This window comes from Aspergillus undulatus (genome assembly GCF_047715775.1).
Source record: "Aspergillus undulatus strain CBS 261.88 unplaced genomic scaffold BDV17scaffold_41, whole genome shotgun sequence".
In the NCBI taxonomy this organism is placed as follows: Eukaryota; Fungi; Ascomycota; class Eurotiomycetes; order Eurotiales; family Aspergillaceae; genus Aspergillus; species Aspergillus undulatus.
The window spans coordinates 94841-115983 of record NW_027396645.1 but is presented as its reverse complement, the minus strand read 5'-3'; the positions used below and the strand labels follow the sequence as shown (position 1 = coordinate 115983).

At 49.8% G+C, this 21143-nt stretch overlaps 7 protein-coding genes across 7 annotated transcripts; 2 read left to right on the top strand and 5 right to left on the bottom strand.

The window, feature by feature from the left end:
- Positions 1 to 1605: 1605 nt before the first annotated feature.
- BDV17DRAFT_299665 (beta-glucosidase) lies at positions 1606 to 4138 on the top strand (the record flags this gene model as incomplete). Its single annotated transcript, XM_073763921.1, has 4 exons — positions 1606 to 1681; positions 1834 to 2077; positions 2140 to 4071; positions 4135 to 4138. 4 exons carry the CDS (start codon positions 1606 to 1608, stop codon positions 4136 to 4138), a joined length of 2256 nt encoding a protein of 751 aa, XP_073613421.1.
- A 1992-nt stretch (positions 4139 to 6130) lies between these two features.
- On the bottom strand, positions 6131 to 6944 carry BDV17DRAFT_151192 (uncharacterized protein). Its single transcript, XM_073754486.1, has one exon. The coding sequence runs from the start codon at positions 6759 to 6761 to the stop codon at positions 6300 to 6302; it is 462 nt and encodes a 153-aa protein (XP_073613420.1). The 5' UTR covers positions 6762 to 6944; the 3' UTR covers positions 6131 to 6299.
- On the bottom strand, positions 6945 to 8238 carry BDV17DRAFT_151197 (uncharacterized protein). The gene is made up of 2 exons (XM_073754487.1): positions 7962 to 8238; positions 6945 to 7901 (listed from the first exon to the last, which is right to left on the bottom strand). Exons 1-2 carry the CDS (start codon positions 8077 to 8079, stop codon positions 7129 to 7131), a joined length of 891 nt encoding a protein of 296 aa, XP_073613419.1. The 5' UTR covers positions 8080 to 8238; the 3' UTR covers positions 6945 to 7128.
- Positions 8239 to 8397: 159 nt separating this feature from the next.
- On the bottom strand, positions 8398 to 8918 carry BDV17DRAFT_293381 (uncharacterized protein; the record flags this gene model as incomplete). The annotated part of the gene is made up of 3 exons (XM_073762595.1): positions 8398 to 8446; positions 8493 to 8739; positions 8813 to 8918. The coding sequence occupies 3 exons, from the start codon at positions 8916 to 8918 to the stop codon at positions 8398 to 8400; spliced, it is 402 nt and encodes a 133-aa protein (XP_073613418.1).
- Positions 8919 to 9501: 583 nt separating this feature from the next.
- Positions 9502 to 12055, top strand: BDV17DRAFT_269096 (sugar porter family MFS transporter). Its single transcript, XM_073758542.1, has 6 exons — positions 9502 to 10061; positions 10113 to 10852; positions 10919 to 10970; positions 11027 to 11258; positions 11308 to 11426; positions 11486 to 12055. Exons 1-6 carry the CDS (start codon positions 9894 to 9896, stop codon positions 11768 to 11770), a joined length of 1596 nt encoding a protein of 531 aa, XP_073613417.1. The 5' UTR covers positions 9502 to 9893; the 3' UTR covers positions 11771 to 12055.
- A 31-nt stretch (positions 12056 to 12086) lies between these two features.
- BDV17DRAFT_151158 (uncharacterized protein) lies at positions 12087 to 12848 on the bottom strand. The gene has a single exon (XM_073754485.1). The coding sequence runs from the start codon at positions 12743 to 12745 to the stop codon at positions 12260 to 12262; it is 486 nt and encodes a 161-aa protein (XP_073613416.1). The 5' UTR covers positions 12746 to 12848; the 3' UTR covers positions 12087 to 12259.
- Positions 12849 to 14996: 2148 nt separating this feature from the next.
- Positions 14997 to 18213, bottom strand: BDV17DRAFT_299664 (uncharacterized protein; the record flags this gene model as incomplete). The annotated part of the gene is made up of 5 exons (XM_073763920.1): positions 14997 to 16300; positions 16387 to 16502; positions 16542 to 17193; positions 17251 to 17725; positions 17794 to 18213. The coding sequence occupies 5 exons, from the start codon at positions 18211 to 18213 to the stop codon at positions 14997 to 14999; spliced, it is 2967 nt and encodes a 988-aa protein (XP_073613415.1).
- Between the last annotated feature and the right edge of the window lie 2930 nt (positions 18214 to 21143).

Below are 21143 nucleotides of genomic sequence, written 5' to 3'. Positions count from 1 at the left end.
CTACTCGAATAACGCTGCGGAGGGATGTGAGTAAGATGTGGACAGAAGAAAATGGCCGAGCAAGCTTTGCACTAGGCTCGCTGCCGCTGGAGTAAAAAGGTACGCATTCACATATCATGGACCCGCATTCTGCTATTTGCCGTGCCAGGCTCGCCTGTTAATCAAGAGGGAATCTATCATTGGGGACAACTTGATCAGTTTCATACAAACGACGTGACACTGACAAATTGCGGGCTGGCCCTTGTGCTCAGCGTATATACAATTGGATGTCTACCGGTGCCAACCTGTCATGTGAGGTTCTATCTACCCTGCGAGACAAGGCTTCCATTCACACACCCGCAGAACAGAGGCAAGCCCCGCGCAGCAATCGCTCCTATTGCCCCGGATCTCTACGCCGTCATTTACATCACGTCTTCGGATACAACAGACTACGATTAATGCAGAAGGGATAGCCCCCGACCCTGCATTCCCCCACTGCGCCCAGCAACGCCATTCCGCGTAGGTTGGGCGCCAGGTGCCATAAGCAACGGCAATGGTTACTTCCGCACCATCCTCAAATCCTTTGCCGGATTTCAAGCCGAAGCATGAAAACGGTCATAACCGAAACTCGATTTCTACCCTTCGGACGAGGCAGATATGACGCCCAACTCAGATCCAGTGTGGCCTGTCACAGTCGACCTTCTATTTTGGGCTTCTGAGCGAAGTCCTGAGGTCGAACCACCGGGGTAGGGTCGACGTAAACGGTGTCATTGATTGGCCCTTCGCCAGTGACTGGGAGCGGGCCCAGTCTGACGACGGATTCGGTATGCGGGGGTTCGAGAACACTACGCTGGAGCGGTGCTACTAGAGGATTCTCCTTGACTTTATTCAGTTTGCACAACGGAACTTGAAGCAGTAGTTATCCAAAAGAGGCAGAGTCGCTGGTGCCCTATTACGGGATCTTTTCTTCGCTGTGCATATGCACATGTGGAAATTGCAGTATCGGGTTAATGCGTCATTTCAGTACTTTGGAAAGCGTCTCCAGCCAAGTAGCTACCCCAAGGGGCTGTAAATACTTGATTAGTGGAATGCAATTGCTTGATCATGCGAGGATACCAGGTCTATTTAGATTTCCAAGCGTGGATAGACCCAAAAAGATCCCCGAAAGTAACGGAATCACCTCGATGCAACAAGGACCCCATATTTTCCTCAACACTCAGTCTACGAATTAGCGTTTCGTATTCGTATAAATATCCAGAACAAGGAATCTCCTGCAAGAAACTAGCTATTAGCGCAGCCGCTTATTGCTGCCTCATACCGCGAGCTGAACGTGCCCGTGCCACAGCTGCGGGGAAGACTTCGTTCTTTTGAGGTCAAGACACCAAAGGTCAAGTCCGCTTCTACAGCAGGATGAGCCTGAACGTGTCGTCGTCGGTGTTCGGAGTAGTGGAAGGCGAGGTCGTTCTTTCTGCCAACAGAATCCCCAACCTTCGGCTCGCAAGAAGTGATTAATTGAATAATTGAATGCTTCTCAGGGAACCATAAAGAGCCACGAGCGCCCTCTCGAAGAAACATACTCACTGACATATCAAAACCTTCAATCTCCGGAGCAAGCTAGTCGCTGAGATGCGGTGGACAGGGATTGCTGGCCTTGTACTTTCCTTGTTCCAGTCAAGTGAAGCCAACAAGCTTTCCTTCACAGGTCAGTGAAACAAAATATCCACCCCCCATCATCTCACTGAGAGCCGGTGCCGATTAACGCATAAACAGAACAAGGGATAGACCAAGCGCTATGGCTCAAAGCAGCCCAGAAGGCCGATGCCCTCATTTCTCAACTGACACCTGCCGAAAAAGCCGCCGTACTGACGGGTAAGATCACAAATGTTACTTGCGGTGGCATCATCGAGGCTATCCCACGGGTGGATTTCCCAGGTCTTTGCCTCCAAGATGGCCCAGCTGGCATCCGAAGCGCGGATTTAGCAAGCGTCTTCTCTACTGGGCTCTCTGTCGGAGCAAGCTGGGATCGAGAGATGATGTACGAGCGCGGGCGAGCAATGGGGGAGGAATTTCGGGGTAAGGGGGCGCACGTTCATCTGGGGTACGTATATCTGGGCCAGAAGGGAACCCCCCGGTTCGGCTGGTTGGGCTTACAGACCGCAGACCTGCCACTGGCCCTCTCGGTCGCATCCCTCTCGGAGGCCGAAATTGGGAGAGCTTCTCGGTTGATCCTTATCTGGCGGGTATAGCTACGAGCGCTACTGTCCGTGGCATCCAGGATGCCGGTGTCCAAGCTTGTACAAAGCACTATATCGGCAATGAGCAGGAGACCCAACGAACTGACAGCTTCATAAATGGGAAGCACGTTGATGCCATCTCATCCAATATCGATGACCGCACTCTTCACGAACTCTACATCTGGCCCTTTGCTGATGCCGTTCGCGCAGGGACAATGTCCATAATGTGCTCTTATAACCGACTGAACGGGGTTTATGCCTGCGAGCATGACAAGATTCTAAATGATATACTCAAAGACGAGCTTGGCTTCCAGGGCTATGTCGTTTCTGACTGGTTTGCAACACACTCTGGTGTAAAGGCTGCAAATGCAGGGTTGGACATGACTATGCCCGGCCCTATGAACCAGCATGACACTGAAAGCTCGTACTTTGGACAGAACCTTACATATGCAGTGCGATCCAGTCAGGTCACGACAGACCGACTAGATGATATGGTCCGTCGCGTGCTGACGCCCTTCTTTTACCTTGGCCAGGATAAAAGTTTCCCCACCATTGACCCTTCGTACATATTTGTCTCGTTAGCAGCGGTTGGGCTTACGCCTGCTAGCATCGGTCTTCCTTTGAATATTCCCATCCCACCGGCGCGGGACGTGCGAGCCGACCATGGCGCCTTGATTCGCAAGCACGGTGCAGCTGGGACGGTACTCTTGAAGAACACCGATCGTACCCTTCCGCTCAAGTCTCCCCGTGTGATTGCTGTCTTTGGCAACGACGCCGGGGTTCTCTCGCGTGGGTTTGCAGCCCCCAATGGCGAGGCATATAACCCGCATAATGGGGTTGAAATGGGCGTGCAAGCCATGGGCGGCGGCGCGGGCTCCGGCCGATTCAGCTACATTGTCTCGCCGCTCGAGGCTCTCCAAGCGCGCGCAGCACAGTCCAACGAGTTTCGACTTCAATACGTCACGGACAACAATATAGTCGCAAATGGGGACTTTAGCGGCATCTACCCCTACCCTGATGTCTGTCTCGTCTTCCTCAAGACTTACGCCGGTGAAACCTTTGATCGCGCGAGCTTTGAGGGGGATTGGAACTCCACAGCTGTTGTAAACTCGGTGGCCTCCTACTGCCCCAGTAACAAGACTATCGTGATCACGCACTCGGCGGGCATTAACACCATGCCATGGGCTGAGAACGCAAATGTCGCCGCCATCCTGGCTGCACATTACCCCGGTCAAGAGGCCGGCAATGCAATCGTGGATGTCCTCTTCGGAGACGTCAACCCCTCCGGGCATCTCCCTTACACAATTGCGCGAAACGAGACGGATTATAACACCAGTGTGTTCAACATTACAAATCCAACGCAGGCAACCAACTCCGAGGCCTGGCAGTCAGATTTCACCGAGGGGCTGCTGATTGATTATCGGCATTTTGATGCGAGTGAGCTCGAGCCGCTATATGAGTTTGGCTTCGGGCTGAGCTATACTACCTTTGGTTTCCGGGGAGGCTTGAAAATCCAGTCTCGGGTGAAAGGAATCGGCCCGTTCCCGCCTAAAGCCCGGGGAAAGAGCCCTGGTGGGAACCCCCATCTCTGGGAGATCCTGTTCACCGTTAGTGCGACAGTGAAGAACACAGGGGATCTTGCGGGTGCTGCAGTTCCGCAGCTTTACCTAGCGCAGCCGAAAGAGAACGTCCCAGCCGGGACCCCGTTGAAGGTACTTCGCGGGTTTGAGAAGGTCTATCTTGAACCAGGGCAGGAGAGAAGGGTTTCTTTTGATCTGACCCGGCGGGACTTGAGTTATTGGGACACCGAGGCCCAGGACTGGAGAGTGCCAAAGGGGGCATATACTGTGAATGTCGGGTTTAGTTCAAGGGACTTACAGGAAAAGGGGAACATTCATGTTTGGTGAGGACGGCACTGTAGTTGACGTGCACGCTTTGGGAGAAATCATAGCATATCCACCACTCATTCAGAAAAGCAAAAACCAGACATTACTTCGGGGCTAAAAAGAAAAACAATGTCCACCATGTTTGAACGGCGGGATCGTCAGGTATTGGTTTGCATTGTCGCTCCTCATCTAAAAAGGCGGGAATCTGAACGATTCAGCTATTAGTACTATACCCGTGGTTGATCGCCTGACGCCCGAACCCACCTGGTGCTCGCTTTTTACTGTATAGAAATAGCCAAAGTCTCTATCTCAAAAGTATTCTAATCGAACTCGTCATGGGCTCCTAGTACGAGGCACCTCTTTCAGTTGTTACTCGGTCATCATGTGACCTCAACAAACCCTTTTTGTACGTACGGCACGGTATAGTTTAGTACAAACATATCGTCCCCTGAAAAAAAAAATAACAGCTTATTAACAGATTATTAAATGGCCCTGACAGGCTCCAGATTAGCTAAGGACTGATACTTTGAACTTAAACTCTTTATATAAGGAAATAAAAAAAATAAATCAATAATCGTATCTTAAAGTTTCAGATTATCTAAATAATTAGAACAAATAATGGGTTAGGTAGTATACAAACTACTTACTTAGAAAAAGGTTTGCCCCTTTATCCAGATAATATTCCGTACCTAGGATCCCTGAGGTATGCTGGCAACTATCCCATTGTTGAGGCGACCCTGGCCGCCGCTTTATATACCCACCGACCCCAGCCAGGCGGATATTTGACGCGCGAACGTTTTGAGTTGGAATTGTCATTCTGGAAGGGGGGCAGTTTGTATGGGAAATGAAGACATGAGCCAACTGGCTCGATGAAACGAATATTGACCAACCAATCAACCAGGTGATGGACCAACCCTCCCCCGGGAAGCCGTGACATTTGGCTTTTCTGGGGCCCATGGCGGTCCGCTACACGGCTATGCAGTGTAACCACGGAACAAGAAGCCAGCGGGGGAGGGGCTTTCAGGGACCCCTGCTTGCTAGGCGAGTTATTAATAGGCCTAAACGGGCCAGGACTAGGTGCTAAGAATGATGTTTAGGAGGCCGTGATGCACGCCCACGCGGTACCGTACCAGCCTGGGGGCCACGAAGTCAACCTGGCGAAACAACCAGAATGACGGCGCGAGGCGGAGGGAGCAGCGCAGTTGTTATGAGTGTTCTGGAAGTGCGGCTAGTTGTTGATCGGTGTTTTCCTATTTAAGAACACGTTACTTTATCTATTTGTTTCCCTTTGTATGTGCTTTTCGATGTATTCAATAACGGCGTTAGTGGACCCAAGTTCTTTCTTGCTTCAAACTTGATGAAGCGCCTGCATAGCCAGATCACATTTCCAGCTATATCAGGTATGAACTTGAATTGAATTGAATCTTCGGTCAGGCTGATCACAAAAGATCATGGCATACCAGTAGAGTCAATTCGATAGCTGTATAGACTCTAAAAGGCCTAGGCTAGGGTCCGCCGTGCAACGAAATTCATACTAGAGAAAAAAATCTTCTTCATCTCGAGGAATCGCCTCGCATATAGCTTGGTTACGCGTCTTCCCATGTGGTAGCAACAGAGGCAGTCCACGCTTCAGCAGTTGACCGTAACCTTCGTGAATGGAACCAAGCTCACATTCCCGATTAGCCCTTGGCCCAGCGCTGGGAACAGCTTTGTTGCGGCCTGCAGGAATCGAATCCCGTCCGGTATAATCCCAGAGTTCCTAATTTCGTTCTTGATTGACTGGATATAATTCCACATTATGGTGGGAACAACAGCGCGCACTTCATTTTCTCCCTTGCGTAAGTATGGCGTTATATCCCGCATCGGGTTCTGATGGTCTAATGGGTCAATGTGTCGGCCATTTATATAGATGCGAAGAGTGTGAGTGATTTGGGATACTTGAATATACAATCAGGTCCTTGGCGAGAGGTTATACCCAAATGTGGTGGTGTAGTATCCCACACCACTTGCGCTTTCAAGTCCTTTGATTTTCAGCCAAGACGTGGGTGAATCGAGGATATGTGTTGTATTGTGCTTCTTCGCGATCGTGGAGGCACTGTATACGTTCAATGGGCTTTGCCAATACTCAGCCGTCAAGCTCCACTTAGAGAGTTCAACCGCCGTCGTCTGATTGTTGCCGCGGAGTCTGATTTTCCTAGCATTAGACAATGTGCCAGGGATCCATGAGGTAGATGCTGGAATGCTGACTGTCAGTGACGATTTGTCCAGTCCAGGTGATATCAAGGACCTTCGAGGTCAAGGAAGCGACATGACACGAAGGTAGATCTGAGTCATGACGAGACTCCCCCGCGAAGGCAAAGAGAACAGTTTGGCCAGGCTTGAGGTTGATGGGTATGCTTGTTGAATGCGTATCACTGGTGTAGTGGAGGGCTGGAGATTTCTTGCCCGTCCATGGGTCCAGCATATATGGTACACCAGTATGCTGGAAGATCGCGGAGCCTGTAACGGACTCATTGTTTCTGTTCAATAGAAAGCTGTACGCGACATCATTGTTCCCGTCCTCGCGCCATGTCGAATGTACAGTCCCAGGAACCTGAATGTTAACATTGGCGCGAAGTTCTAGGCGCGACAGCTTAGCCGCGGCTTGACCATTCGCAACCATGTGTACATTCTTGTGCCTTATGAGCTGCGACAAGGGTTCCTGATATTCCCGATTGCTACAGGAATTGTGGGATTGCCACCGTCCTGGAAGCCCGCCCACAAGAAGAATAGGCAAACCTTTCCTCCCATAATGATAGACTTTGGCAACAACCTCACATGTAAGGTTTTGGTTCTTTTCAATGATGAATGCTTTGTTTAGCCGCCAAAAATTCCCTTGCGGACCCTTGCCTGTGGAAGTTCAAGGCTGTAGCAGGAGATGTACGAGTATGTCCACCCTAGAATCTGTCAAATGTTTTAGTTGTCAAGGTACAGAATATATAACACGCCGTGCTCTTCTAAATCTGTCCCTTCGTAGATGCGGGGAAAGCTCATATTTGTAACGGACGCCGCATTATATACAGCGACGTCTGTGCGTGGTATGCCATGACGTTGGATAAATTGCAGTCGAGATATGTAATGGAGAACCTCAGACAACCCATGCTCCCAGGCCGGTTGCTTTGGTGAGTACATATCTGAGTACATGTACATGAAGGGTGTGTACCCAGGCCAACTCGTGCCATACCAGTTACCTGAGTAAGGCTGCCCATGGGGATGATCTGGTTAGTTCCACCAATAATGGCACGGTGTACTATTCCAAGGAGTTCCTGGATTGTCATTATGTATGCCCTGGATATCTGAGCACCGAGCTCATTGCTGATGATCCTCTTCGCAGAAAGGTGAGCCGTCCCAATAAATTGCCGGTATGCATCAATCTTATCACCATACGCCCAAGACTCGTACTCTGGCACGTCCACGGGAGCGATTGAAGTCGTCATATCTTGGGGAAAACCGTAAGCGGGTTGGTTTGGATATTTCACACCCACTCGGGTATGCAGCCAGTTTCGGACCGCGGCTATAAAGTCATTATAACCGTCATTAAGGACAAAATGGTAGTCGTTAAGATAAGCGGTGTCTTTGTCTGGTGCATCAAGCAGACAGTGAAAGGGCGCAACAAAGGAAACCTGTGTAAACGTGGTAGTTTGCCGGAATGCTAACAATGGCATCATCGGTTTCATGGTGTATCCGTGTTTCTTCGCAAACCGTACTGGGAGAGATGGCGTCCAGGTAATGTTTGAAATCAGTTCCACACTGTCTTCCCAGGCTGTGGCGAAAATTAGTCCAAAACAGATCTAGTATGGGGTTGCTAATCCAGAAAGCCTACCTGAGCCTCCCACCTGCCTTAGCAGAGCCATAATCTCATCATCATCAAGCATATATGCTTCCCAGGATTTTATTAAATAAAGTTTCCGCACCTCGGGCACTGTGGTGGTCGACAACATACGAGCCGTTGTCAAAGATAGGTTTATTCTGATCCGTATGGAAATGCAGGTTCGTGTTGTGCGAAAGCTTCTGGTAAAAGGCGAAGATTCTGTACCTCTGAGAAATTTTTCGGAGTCTCTGGTAACGCAAGCCTGGTCTTCCCGTCTGATCGTGGCACTCTGGGTGTGTGATCTTTTAAGGAGTCGTGGGCTAGGAGATACTCAGTCCAGGTGATATTCACTGGGAGGAGATTTGGTGGATTGTCATCTGGCGCGGCTCTTCAGACAGCACCAGTGCAGAAGTTAGGGCAATGAGCTCCCCAGTACCCCATCCAGGAATCACCCCCTCAAAGGAACCATCCGCATTAACCTCGTGCGTGAAAGGGACCTGGTTGTTATTAGCAAGCGCTCACCAAAAGGTAACTGTCACATACCAGGTCCCGCTGTAGGCCCTCGTCATCCCACTCGGCTGGAACACCTTGTCCCTGATTTGGCCCGGCAACGTAAAGTCCATTACAAGCCCGCTCTCGGCATGAACCTCAAGCGCACGCCTGAACATATCCTGATACGCAGGCGTGCCAAATCCATAACGAGACCAATCTGCTCCATCTGGCATAGCACCCTGCTCTCCTCCATAGTTATAAAATGGTAAAAATTCCACTCCGCCGGCCCCAAGAGCTCCTGCAGCTTGAATATCACTCACCACTGTTTGCGAACCCACGCCTGCGTCCGGGAGCCAATAGCGGAAACGTACCCGTGCCAACTCGGAGGGGTTTCCAAAAGCTCCCATCATCGGAGAATGACGGTGAGGCCATAACGGAGGTCAAAAGAGGAAGCACGGTAACAAGCCTGGCAAGCATGATGTTCTCTGGAGGCTCTCAGTAGCTCGCTGGTTTTCCGCACGCTTCTGCAGGCGGTTTATAAATGGAACACCAGGTATCCCCGGCCACTAGCGGGTTAGGGCCGCGGGGTAATCTTCACTAAGATTACTCCAAAGGCCCAGATAACTTAAAGACCACAATTATTTTCATTCCCTCGCACAGCAAAAGGAAACCAAGAAAACATTTCTGGATTAATTCGGTGCTTTGAAAAACCGTGTACCTTCATAGACCGTGTTTCAGGTGCGCAGTTGTTGCGCTCTTCTCTCGACTAACAAGAGTCGTTGATTTTGCCACATTGCTCCTCATGAGTTAGGGGTGAGACGGGTGGTCACTTGGAAATGAAATTGCTGGCGGCACACTAGTACACAGCCTGCATCGCAAGCAAGCCAATCAGCCATGGGCCTAAACATTACGACAGTTGGGGCCAGACCTTGTCGGGCAGGAAATTCGACTTCCGTCTGGTTGCGATAGGCCACAAGCTCAGCAGCTGCTCACCCGCCGTTCACGCGGAGGCAACTTCCCCGCTTGGTTCGATATAAAGGATTCTGAAATTGACAGTTCGGTTGCTGGCTTTTCTTCTCCCTGGTGTGTTTGGAGTGAACCTCAGCTACGACCTCGTGTGGCTGTAGGAACCGCACAGACAGTTTTGGTAGGATCCGTGCTCGTATCCATTCCCCAACTGGTGATAGGAAGAACGCCGGTAGGTATCCCAAGGCCAGTGCCCTCCTCAACCGGTCTCTGCCATGTGACAGACGTGCAGAATGTATTCCCCCGTGGTCTGCCTTACCTGTGAGTTCAGCGGAATAAATTGGCCGACTTGCGTCTTCTGTATGATCCATTCTCCGCATTTTTCCTTTCCCATCAGGCCATAGACCTCGAGTTCTTCCATTGGCATCTTCCCCTGTGCCTCCCGTTTATTTTACCAGGATATCCACCTTCTCACAGTCAGTCACCATGGCCGATGACACTGTCGCAGGTGGGCGCATTGAGGCCCCGATCACATGGAAGACGTACCTCATGTGCGCTTTTGCGGCTTTCGGCGGCATCTTTTTTGGATACGACTCTGGATATATCAATGGTGTCCTGGGAATGGATTACTTTATCCATGAGTTTACCGGAAAGGTCTACAAATAGAGTCCCTCTTTTACACTTGACTAACTTCTGGAAACGCAGGTCAAAGCCGACCTCGTCAACGAAACGGACTTTGCCATATCCTCTTCAGATAAATCTCTGATTGTCTCTATTCTATCGGCTGGGACATTCTTTGGCGCTCTTATTGCGGGGGACATTGCTGATTGGTATGGCCGCCGCACCACTATTATCTGTGGCTGTGGAATTTTTTCAATCGGTGTTGCCCTCCAGACTGCCTCTACTACCGTGCCAATGCTTGTAGTTGGACGATTAGTAGCAGGATTTGGTGTTGGTTTTGTCTCCGCTATCATTATCCTCTACATGTCCGAAATAGCGCCCCGTAGAGTTCGTGGTGCAGTCGTTTCCGGGTACCAGTTCTGTATTACTATTGGTTTGATGTTGGCTTCGTGCGTGAACTATGGCACGGAGAATTATACTAACTCTGGCTCCTACCGCATCCCTATTGCCCTTCAGTTGCTTTGGGCTATTATTCTAGCAGTTGGCTTATACTTTCTCCCCGAATCTCCTCGGTATTTTGTTCGAAAAGGTGATCTTACAACAGCCACTCAGGTTCTTGCTCGCATCCGGGGCCAGCCACATGATTCACAGTATATCGAAGAAGAACTGGCAGAAATTGTGGCTAACAATGAGTACGAGATGCAACTTATTCCTCAGGGCGGGTATTTTCAGACCTGGTTCAACTGCTTCCGTGGTAGCCTTTGGGTTCCTAACAGCAACCTTCGTCGCACGATCTTGGGCACCTCTCTCCAGATGATGCAACAGTATGTTGTTTTCTTCTAAAGATTTGCCGGTGGGCAGGCCGCACTGGTTTACTGACATAATCACAGATGGACTGGTGTCAATTTTGTCTTCTATTTTGGTACCACCTTCTTCCAGAATGTATGTGTCCTTCACACTTTTCAGTAAAAGTTCTCTAACTTACTTGGACTAAACAGCTCGGAACCATTGATGATCCTTTCCTTATAAGCATGATTACTACCATTGTCAATGTCTTTTCCACTCCCATCTCGTTTTACACCATGGAAAAGCTTGGGCGTCGTTCTCTTCTTCTCTGGGGAGCCCTGGGCATGGTCATATGCCAGTTCATTGTGGCTATTGCTGGAACAGTCGATGGCAATAATAGCAAGACTGTCAGCGCTCAGATCTCGTTTATATGCATATATATCTGTGGGTTCCCGCATACTACTGATTCGACGCGGACTAATTGTTACTCCAGTCTTCTTCGCGTCCACTTGGGGTCCAGGTGCTTGGGTCGTTATTGGTGAAATCTACCCACTCCCTATTCGTTCTCGCGGCGTGGCCCTGTCCACTGCGTCTAATTGGCTATGGAATTGCGTACGTTTAAGGAGCTCCTTCGTGATCGGTTTTGCGTTTATTCCTAACTTCATATCTAGATTATAGCCGTCATCACCCCCTATATGGTGGATACAGATAAAGGCAACCTTAAATCTAGGGTTTTCTTCATATGGGGCTCCTTATGTGCCTGCGCCTTTGTTTATACTTATTTCTTAGTCCCTGAGACGAAGGGTCTTACCCTCGAGCAGGTTGACAAGATGATGGAGGAGTCAACTCCCCGTACCTCTGCGAAGTGGAAGCCTCATAGTAGATTTGCTGTCGAGATGGATCTCACGAAGAAGGACATGCCTGCAGTGGTTGGGGATGTTGCCATTGAAGCCTGAACGATCAGGTCTAGGCCGTTCTTAGTCAAGTTCTTCTGAACTAGCTCTGGATCACAGGGTACCTTGGCGCAACTCTGGAAGGATGATGCTGATGAGCATAAAGCAGTCTCTTTGAGGCGTGCTATGTTTGTGGATTTGGTGAATTGAGGAATGTAAAGCGAGGATCTGTGAATTCCCGTCTCCGGTTAGTTTTGCTATTCAAGGGATAGCTGCCCGGTATGCTGTATTATTATCACCGCCCCGAGGCTCCTCCCAGTATATAAGAACCATCCTTGCTCTTCTAACTCTTCATCCCCCGTGCCGCTACTTAATCACGTGCTATTTCTCTCAGGACTATCAACAGTAATCTCTTTCGGCTTTTCCTTCCTAAGAGACTGAGCTTATCTTTCCCATAATCAAAAACAGTTCTTTTAGACTACGAGGCGCTTTTTCTTGTCTTCTTATTGAAGAGTGGAACCGCAGAAATAGGCAGAATAACCTACGCCCTACCTAAAGGGAACATACAGGAGAAAACACTGTTAGTAGGTACGTACGGTGCGGCATGGACAGAAGCTCGGTCTCGAGAGTGGTTTGCTCTGTGGTATTGAGTTTCAATTCCAGGGCCAGTTTTGACACCTTCCATTGGATGACCGTGTCTATCTCGCGGCTGATGGCTTCAGATTCCTCTTCCCCGGCAAGTCGAATCGTTGGGAAGTTTCGAATGAGATCTTCGAAGCGTCGTTCGATGTCGATATAGGGTCGACTGGTAATAAGGAATTTGAGACGAGCGCTGCTCTTGTCGGAAATTGCTCGTTTGTAGACCGCACTGAGTACGTCAATAACCTGGTAACGCTCCTTTTCTGCACATTCGTCGAGTCCGTCCAGAATGCAGATGATTTCACCAGCCTTGGGGTCAGCCGCGGCCTTGAGTAGAATATTCCACATCTTCTGAAACAGCTGTGGTAGTTTATTGCCCTCAGCTCTGTAGTCCTTCATTGCATGCTGGATAAGTGACTCTCTTTGCTCGAAGAGCTGGTGTAGAAGAGCGGCCAACGCCGTAGTAGCGCTGGTCTGCTCTTCGTTGTCATCCTTGAAGAAGAAGTAGCTAACAGCGCGAGAGTCGGTGGCTTCCAAGGCTTTTTCTTGGTCAACCAGATACTTTACTAGGGCGGATTTACCACAACCTGGGTCCGCCGAGACCCAAAGAAGGGTTGACGAGATGCTTTTAGTCCACTCGTGCAAGTTATTATGGTTTAAGAACCACTCGCAAGACTTGTCAAGTCTCTCAGGGTTCCGGTCCTTGAACTGTTCGTAATATGACATCCGCAAGATTTGGAGACAGTGGCGCCTATCCTGAATTGGGATTTCTTCTAGTATAGGTTAAGAAGTTTGCTATCTACTGGGAGACTTGAATGCGTACCAAAGATCTGAATGCCGTCCACGTCTATATTCCTTGTCATGAGCTCCTCAAGGTCATCCTTAACCATCTCGTACCCTTTGCCACTCCTCCCACTGAACTTTACGATTGTCCTATGATCTCCGTCTAGGGTTCTCGCACGCTGGCTGGGATGATCAAGAGTCAAAGAGTCGGGCGGAACAATCTTATCTTGGGTCAATATCTGGAGATAAAATAGACGGTGGTTATGACACGCACAAGTAGATTGAGGCCTCCCCACCGGATGCCAGAAATCCCCTTGGACTCCTGAAAAGTCCGAACAGTAAGAGTCGTTCGGCGCTGCTCCCACTGGACAGTGAACGACTCCCGACAGAGCTCGAGCTCGGGCCCAGTAGGCAATAATGCATGGATGACCTCAGAATTAACATCCATCCCTAGAAGGCGGCTTGCAATGTGAGCAACACCTTCTCCTAAGGAGGCCCAGTCGCGACTCCCTCGATGAGGAGTTCCAGAGAAGAAAATCCCTGTAGTCGAGGCGTAGAGCCTCCGGATATCTCCATCAGGGTCATGCTCAGATCGCCGAAGGGCCTCTTTCACCAGGATTCCTCCAAGAAGATCAAAGTACGACCTGGTACTTTCCTCCTCTTCGCCTCTAATTCATATAACAGATTCCTTGCATGAGAGAAAATGTTTCCCTGGTTAACGGGGCGGTAGCCTTGCTGAATGGTTGTGTTATAGCCAAAGGTCATTATCCTGGCTTTAGGAAAGTCCTCCTTGAGCAGGTCCTCGGGCCAGAATACACTGCTTGCCAGCGCCGCCTTATCTATATCCTCCCCTGTGTCTGAGCCTGCGGCTTTGGTGTCAGGCTCCTGTTGCCTGCGAGCACGGCCAACGAGTCGGCTCAGTCCTCTGGACTTGGTCTTCTTGGTGGCTCCAGGTGGCGTTATGGAATCTGGCGTAGACGACGAGTCTGGGTAGAAGGTCCAAGTATTACGGGGATGCCCTTGGAGGCCATGGACGAAGACGATGCTGCGAGCAGCGTGGGTCAGTAGCGCACGGGGCAATCTGACCGTGGTTCAAGAGGCCGAGACTCACTCAGCATCCGCATCCTGCGGATCACTCAACAAGGTCAGGCCGACAGATCTTACAACAGTGGGTGAAGGCATCTGTTACTCTGGAAACAAGCTCGGAAGTGGATATAAGCTGGTTCACCCAGCGGAGCACATCGCTGACACTATGAAGTACAGAATAAGAGACTACGCCGCACCTCAGCAAGGTGACTAACAGTGCCTGGCAGGTGCAGGATAGTGGTGTGAAGTATGTGATGGGAAGCAAAAACAACAACTTTTTTTACACTAAGAGGCACAGGTGGAAATGCAGAATAGTGGTTAATTTTCAGCATCAAATTCACAGGTCCTCACATTCTATCTTTAAATTTTTGTTGTCTGCTATCTCGCTTGTAGAAGATGGTTGTAATCTTCCTCAAATTATACCCACTTTTTATCAAGATATTCCGTGATTAATCTCGCCTTTCTTCGTGCCACACTTCATTTGATTCAACAGGCGGCTACTTTCTGAACAACTCCGAGACTCGTCGTATGGTCAGCAGTGAAGAAACATCTACTCAGAAAATTGATGAGCTCCTTGATCCGCTTACAGGAGCCAGTGTCCGGACTCCTTTTATTCTTTCTTTGATTTGAGGTGTAAACTGTTGAAAAAAGAAAAAGGAAAAACAAACTACAAAAAGAGATAAAAGCAATAAAACCCAATCATGAATATTCGCTTGTGCTGCGCACTGTGAAATATAAAGTCCTGAACATTGAAGCACGGTGTCTACTATCCCGGCGTAGCCTATACAAATAAACGCTTATATGGCACAATAGTGACTGTTCCAATCATACCAGCCTCGCTGCGCGCCGGAGTGTCTCCCAGAACTCGCCCTGATGCTCCTGCTGTGAGTAAATCGTCCAGGATTGTCCGGATATAATTCCAGAGCGTAGTGGGAACTGTTACTGTAATTGTGTTCTCTCCTGGATGCAGATAGTCGCTGATATCTGCAGCCGCGTTTGTGATATCGAGCTGGGGAACCAAGTGGCCATTTACAGTCACAGTAAGCGTGTCAATAACATGAGAGAACTTCAAGTACCCTCCTAGGCATTCCTGCGGACGACAAGCAACATCCGATGGCCACTGAAAGTTTGTGTTGTAATAGCCCACCCCTGAAGCATTGGTGAGTTGTGGAATGTCGCTCCAGGAAGTTGGACCATCCAGCTGGTGTGTGGTGTTGTATTTGACTGTCGCCTCACTATTGTAGAGATCTTCGGGAGCTTCCCAATGTTCTGCAGTCAGATTCCAGCGGGATAGTAGAAATGCGGGTGGCACAGATGCAGTTTCTAGCAACACCCTTTTCCCAGTGCTGAGTACCGCATACGATGGCTCATCTGACCGTGCAACGTGTAGAGCAATGCCGCGCGGCGGGATATATGCGTAGCCGAGAACATAAGAGGGTACCTCCTGGACGGAATAACTAGGAACGGCTGCGCTCTTGCTGGGTGCGTTCTCAAATGCAAAATAGAGAGCCTGGTTCACACCTAGATCTATCGGAATAGTGGTGGTAGTCTCTGTGCGTTGGTAAACTAGTACTGGGGTGATTTCCCCAGTCCAGGGGTTCAGTAAATAAGGCGTCTTGGTACTCTGAACAGTAATAGTACCGGTGGACTTGACTGAGTCGGAAAATATCACCGCGTAGCTGCGTCCGTCTGCTTCGTTCCAAGCCGTGTAGCACGTCCCGTTGGTGTCAACCTCGACCTGGGGGCGGAGGCCGAGGGTTCTCAGCTTTTTCGTGACCTCCCCATGCGCGACCATATGGATGTTTTTGGATTTACCGGTAAGCAGCCGTGCAAGTTTCCGTTCGAATTTTGTGCGGTCACCCCCGTCCTCCGAGGGATAATACCCTGGTAATCCACCACTGAAGATTACTGGCAGCCCATTTCGTGAGAAGTGATCGAATGCTTCAAGAGCATCCAGAGTCAGGTTCTGAGCAGCGTCGACGATAAACGCCTTCCAGGCTGGGCCGTCATGCGCAAGGACTCTCTTCTGTACCTTGGCTTGTTTCAGGAAGAGGTTATCCGACGAAATATAATTCCATGACCATCCTTTATTCCACACAAGAGCAAATTAGTGCTGGGATTCTTTCTTTCTTTTTTGGGGGGGAATCATATATGGATAGACTTAATCTCACCTTCATCAGCCAAATCCGTCCCTTGATAAATGGTCTTGATCGAGGTCGCCGATTCCTTATGGTACATCACTACATCCGCCTTGGCCACACTGGTTTGCAGAAGGTACTGTACTCTGCTGATATAGTCCATTATCTCCCTCATCCCCTTACCTCACGATGGCAATTTCGGCGAAAACAGTTCTGAGAAAAGATATCGAAACGCCGTATGCCCAGGCCAGGTGGTATTCGGATATGGCCCGGAATATGCCTGCCCATGGAGAACCATCTGGTTGATGCCCCCTAGAAAAGCACGATTAACAGATTTAATCAAGACAGAGAAATGATAATTATAGGCCGCGCCGCTAACAGCTCCCATCTCGTTGGAAATGATGCGCTTGCCAGAAAGGCGCGCGGGGCCTGAAAATGCGCGATAGACATCAACATTATCAATGAAGGATAGGCTCTCGCATTCAGGAGCATCCACTGACGGGACAACTGCTAGTGCATCCATGACAGAACCGTAAGCAGGCTGGACAGATAATTCAGCTCCAAGCGTATGTGCCCAATTGCGCAGATTAGCGAGGTACTCTTTATATCCGTCCACGAGTGCCCCACGGAAGTCATTGATATATCCAACGCCCTCGTCCTCAGTGTCAAGGTAACTTCTGAACGAGCCTGGGGTGTACTGCTGGGGAACTATAGTGTTCTGCCGAAACGTAATGAGTGGGAGATACAGCTCGATATCGTATCCATAAAGCTTTCGGAATCTCTGGGGAAGTGACCGTGACCAAGTTATGTTGAATTCCATTTCGAGGCTATCTTCCCATGCTTTGGATGATGATCAGCATGTTATGATGAGAAGTGACAGTGGACTGGCCATCTTACCGTAGTTACCAACCTCGCCAAGTAGACTCGTTACGTCCTCAGTTAAGATATACTTGTTCCAGAACTGAGCGACCACATGAGCACCCTTTGCGTCGAAGTGGTCCACCGCATAAGAACCGTTATCGAAGATGGTGGCGTGGCTGTCGGAAGGAAATCGAAGGTTTTTGTACCCAGCTAGTCCTTCGTAAAAGGCAAACATCCTGTAGTGCGAACCCTCGGAAGCCTTTGGGAGCGATAACCGAACATGACCAGATTGATCCACCTGGCTGGTGCGCTGAGCCAGCGATCGGTGATCCAGCGCAAACTCATCATATGAGATTATCAGGGGCTGGCCGGTGTAGAAGGGTACTTCGTATGATACTGTGCGGTTCGATTTCACTCGCGCTGTAACGAACGAGATGAGATCGCCTGTTCCCCAACCAGGAATCTCGCCCTTGAACTCTCCGGTCGTGGGTATCTCCATGGTAAAAGGAATCTAAGGGTCACCATTCAGTGCTGTCTAAAAAGAGTTCTAGATACATGTAATGCTTGGCTGAAACCTACCAAATCCCACTGCAATCCCTCATTGTCGGGCTCTGCAGGAACCCCTTGCACTTGGTTGGGCCCCAGTGAAAAGTCCATGACAAGCCCATGCTGTGAGTGGGCTTCCAAAGCGGTCTTGAAAAGGTCTACGAACGGAGGTGTTCCAAAACCGTAGGTAGACCGATTCACCGGTGGGTTGGGATTGAGCATGCCGCCGTACTCGAAGAACGGAAGAAACTCCATCCCACCGCCCCCAACTTCGGCTACAGAGGCAACATCCAAGGCAACGACATCTCCATCGACGCTTCCATCCGGCAGCCAGTATCGGAAGCGTGGGCGAACGTTAGCAGCCGGATTGGAGAATGTGCCTGGGTCCCTCAATTTCGCGAAGGATAGCCGAGGTGCGGTCAAGGTCAAGGCCGCGAGCAAGAGTCGCCTCATGATGCAATAAAGATGGGCTAAGCTGGAAGTTCCTTGACGTCTGACGATAAAGAGGCGCCCTCAACTTATATTCTGTGCCGCGTAGCTAGCATAACCTTTTTTGGCGGAGCCCTCCAGGCTGAGCGACAACAACTACCCCAGGTTTCTACTTTCGGTGGATACTGACGCGAGAAGTGTGGGGAAATGAATGAATGAATCTGGGAAGGGCCCATGCTACCCAAGGAAATGTCATGTTTTTCCTAGTTGAAATCCAAGGCACCTATGGGAATGTATTCTAGTATAGACGATGCGGCCAATCATGCTTTTGCCTCGAGTACTTGTTCTGAACTCGGTCTACATTATGTTACATCCGACTACCTACCATGTCGTTGTTCCATGACAATATGCAGGGTATACACATGCGGTAATGGCTTGGGCGTGTGGTCGGTGGTAGATAGACCGCAGGTAATACCAATAGACGCTTCTCCGCTCCTTTGAAACAAGAGTTCGTGGGATTCTCGGGGTACGCTTAATCCTGCAGCGTATACGGGCCAGTCCCGCTCTCCTAATCTGGGCAAATGCAAGAGATCCCATATTCATCCACGGCAGGAAATGTGCGCTTGTTGAAAGATCCTTCAACCCACTCGGCGGCGCTCGGTAAAGTGCGGGAGCGAGGCTGTTCTAATACCTATTGACCCTCGTAAACGGCAAACCCCCGCGGTGCGAAACGCGGGGATATTGTGGGACGAGGTTGGTTGATTGGCCATGCGGATCGACAAGTCGAGCCATCTGCACGAACACGACCGGAGGAAAGCGCCAGTTGGGAAAATGGTACGAATACGATACGGGCTGAAGAAAATGTGGGCTTTGGCTTGGATGTCATTCTGCCAACGTTGAAGGAAAAGTTCAAGGATATCGGAGAGACAGAGGATCTTTGCTCGGCTGAGGTTTGTCCCCAGTCACAAATTCTCGCACTGTGTCACTCTTGACCAATTTGAAGATTGTCGTTCTTGAAGAGTCATATTTAACCTTGCTGCAGTGACATGCAGGGGGCAATGGGTTGTTCGGCATGGGAGTCTGCGTCTTCAGGGAGAAACAAGGAATATAAATCGTATCTTATCAGCTGAGCGTATATCAATGATGTATAAGACGTCTGTCAGCGGTGACGGTCTCATATTTGAGACTACTCAGCCAAGCCGATAGTACAGCGCCTAGTTCGGTTTCTGCATACACTAGTGACGAAGCGATGGAGGATATTGGATACATCACATCCTATGCAGGATCTAATGAGGCCTCTGGCCACCTATTTAAATCGTTATACGGACTGTAGTTAGAAGATCATCACCTTCAATTCAATCCATCCCATAGTCACCTTGGTCACCCGACCCGGGTTCTACCCCATTAGTCACCTCCGTAGCTCATAGTTATGAGCCCGGAGTCGCTCTTAAGGGCTTGAATAGGGATATCTTACCTCTTTTGTCATTCTGAAACTATTCACGGCCCTCACTAGGCTACACAGACGAGCTAGGAAGTGTACAATTCTAACCTCGGGTTGCCAGCGAACTCCCGGCGAGGTTACCGATTGCGAAACAACAATCGACACATACGTCGAATCTGAATATACTGACGACGAAATGACATCCGAATTCGACACCGGAAGCGCCACGAAGGTGATAGCGGTCCTCAGCTCACGGGACGACTGGCGTGAATGGTATCAGGTCATCAAAGACCACGCAAACGAACGAGGCGTATGGGAATATTTCAATCCCGACGCTGACGACGACACTCGACCTAAGCCTCCAGCAAAGCCGAGTATCCCAAACCTATCGGAAGCTTCAGAGAACGCTTACCGATACTATCAAATGAATCTGCAAGAGTGGAAGGACACCCGCAAGGCGATACGCTCGACGAATGAAGCTATCCGCAGCTCAGTGGCTCTGCAGATCAGAGAACTAATCGCCGACAAAGAAACGCATGAGATGCTCAAGGAACTGAAGCAGCAATACGCTCCAAGCACGCAAGAAGCGTCTCTAAAAGCGCTAAAGAACTACAACAATGTTAGATCACGCACCATACAACAAGAGAGGATATCCACATGGCTCAACGACTTCGACAACGCTTACCTTGCTATCAAGCGTCATAATCTCCCCGAAAGAAACGACCAACATGTTAAACGCCAGTTTCTAGCAGCCATATCATCAGTATCATATTCCTTTGCAGACAGGCAGGCAAAAGCAATGAACGATCCCTCATTCGAGAACGAGAACTTCGACAAGCTACTAGGTCGATACCGCACATACCTAGCTAACATCGAAGGCTTCAAAACGACCACGTCCAACTTGGCATTTGCGACCTTCAACGGCCATGTATCAAATACATCGAACACATCCAGTTCAACCAGCAAGAACAAAGAACGGCCGAACACAAAGCCCTATTGTGTATGTGGCAGGAAACATCTCTATGTTGACTGCTGGTATCTGGGCGCGACATCAAAACGTCCGAAGGGATGGACCCCGGCTGCAAGCATTGAAGCCAAGATTCGCAAGATAATCGAAACCGATGCTCGACGAGGAAAAACGCTAAAGGCGATTGTGGAAAAGAACCAGCAAGGCAGTAAAAAGGAAGACGAGACTAATGAACAGCTCCAGCTAATGATGTCAGGGGTATTTAGCGCTGAAATTGACTGCTCGCTGAAGATTGGTGCTACCGGGAGACTGTCGTCTGCAGAGGGGACAATGTGCTCGTCAAGCTGGTTGCGGATCTCGCGGTCTAGCTGCTCTGGACGCGCGCCATAGGTAATATCTGGCTTTGCCTGGGAGATGGCCCCGTCCGTTAGGGAGCTGAAGTTTGTGAAGCGGGTGTCGCGACTGACATATTGTTGCCGGGTAGAGTTCCCCTCAATGAAGGGGGACACGGGGGCTGTAACGTCTGCCTCCTTTTTAGCGGCCCAT

Excerpts from the sequence above, each read along its gene's own strand:
- BDV17DRAFT_151192 (XM_073754486.1), bottom strand. The coding sequence starts at position 6,761 with ATGGTTGCGAATGGTCAAGCCGCGGCTAAGCTGTCGCGCCTAGAACTT.
- BDV17DRAFT_151197 (XM_073754487.1), bottom strand. The coding sequence starts at position 8,079 with ATGTTGTCGACCACCACAGTGCCCGAGGTGCGGAAACTTTATTTAATA. Across the intron at positions 7,902-7,961 it reads AAGGCAGGTGGGAGGCTCAG|CCTGGGAAGACAGTGTGGAA; the intron begins GTAGGCTTTCTG and ends TTTTCGCCACAG.
- BDV17DRAFT_269096 (XM_073758542.1), top strand. The coding sequence starts at position 9,894 with ATGGCCGATGACACTGTCGCAGGTGGGCGCATTGAGGCCCCGATCACA. Across the intron at positions 10,062-10,112 it reads TCCATGAGTTTACCGGAAAG|GTCAAAGCCGACCTCGTCAA; the intron begins GTCTACAAATAG and ends CTGGAAACGCAG. Across the intron at positions 10,971-11,026 it reads GTACCACCTTCTTCCAGAAT|CTCGGAACCATTGATGATCC; the intron begins GTATGTGTCCTT and ends TGGACTAAACAG.
- BDV17DRAFT_151158 (XM_073754485.1), bottom strand. The coding sequence starts at position 12,745 with ATGAAGGACTACAGAGCTGAGGGCAATAAACTACCACAGCTGTTTCAG.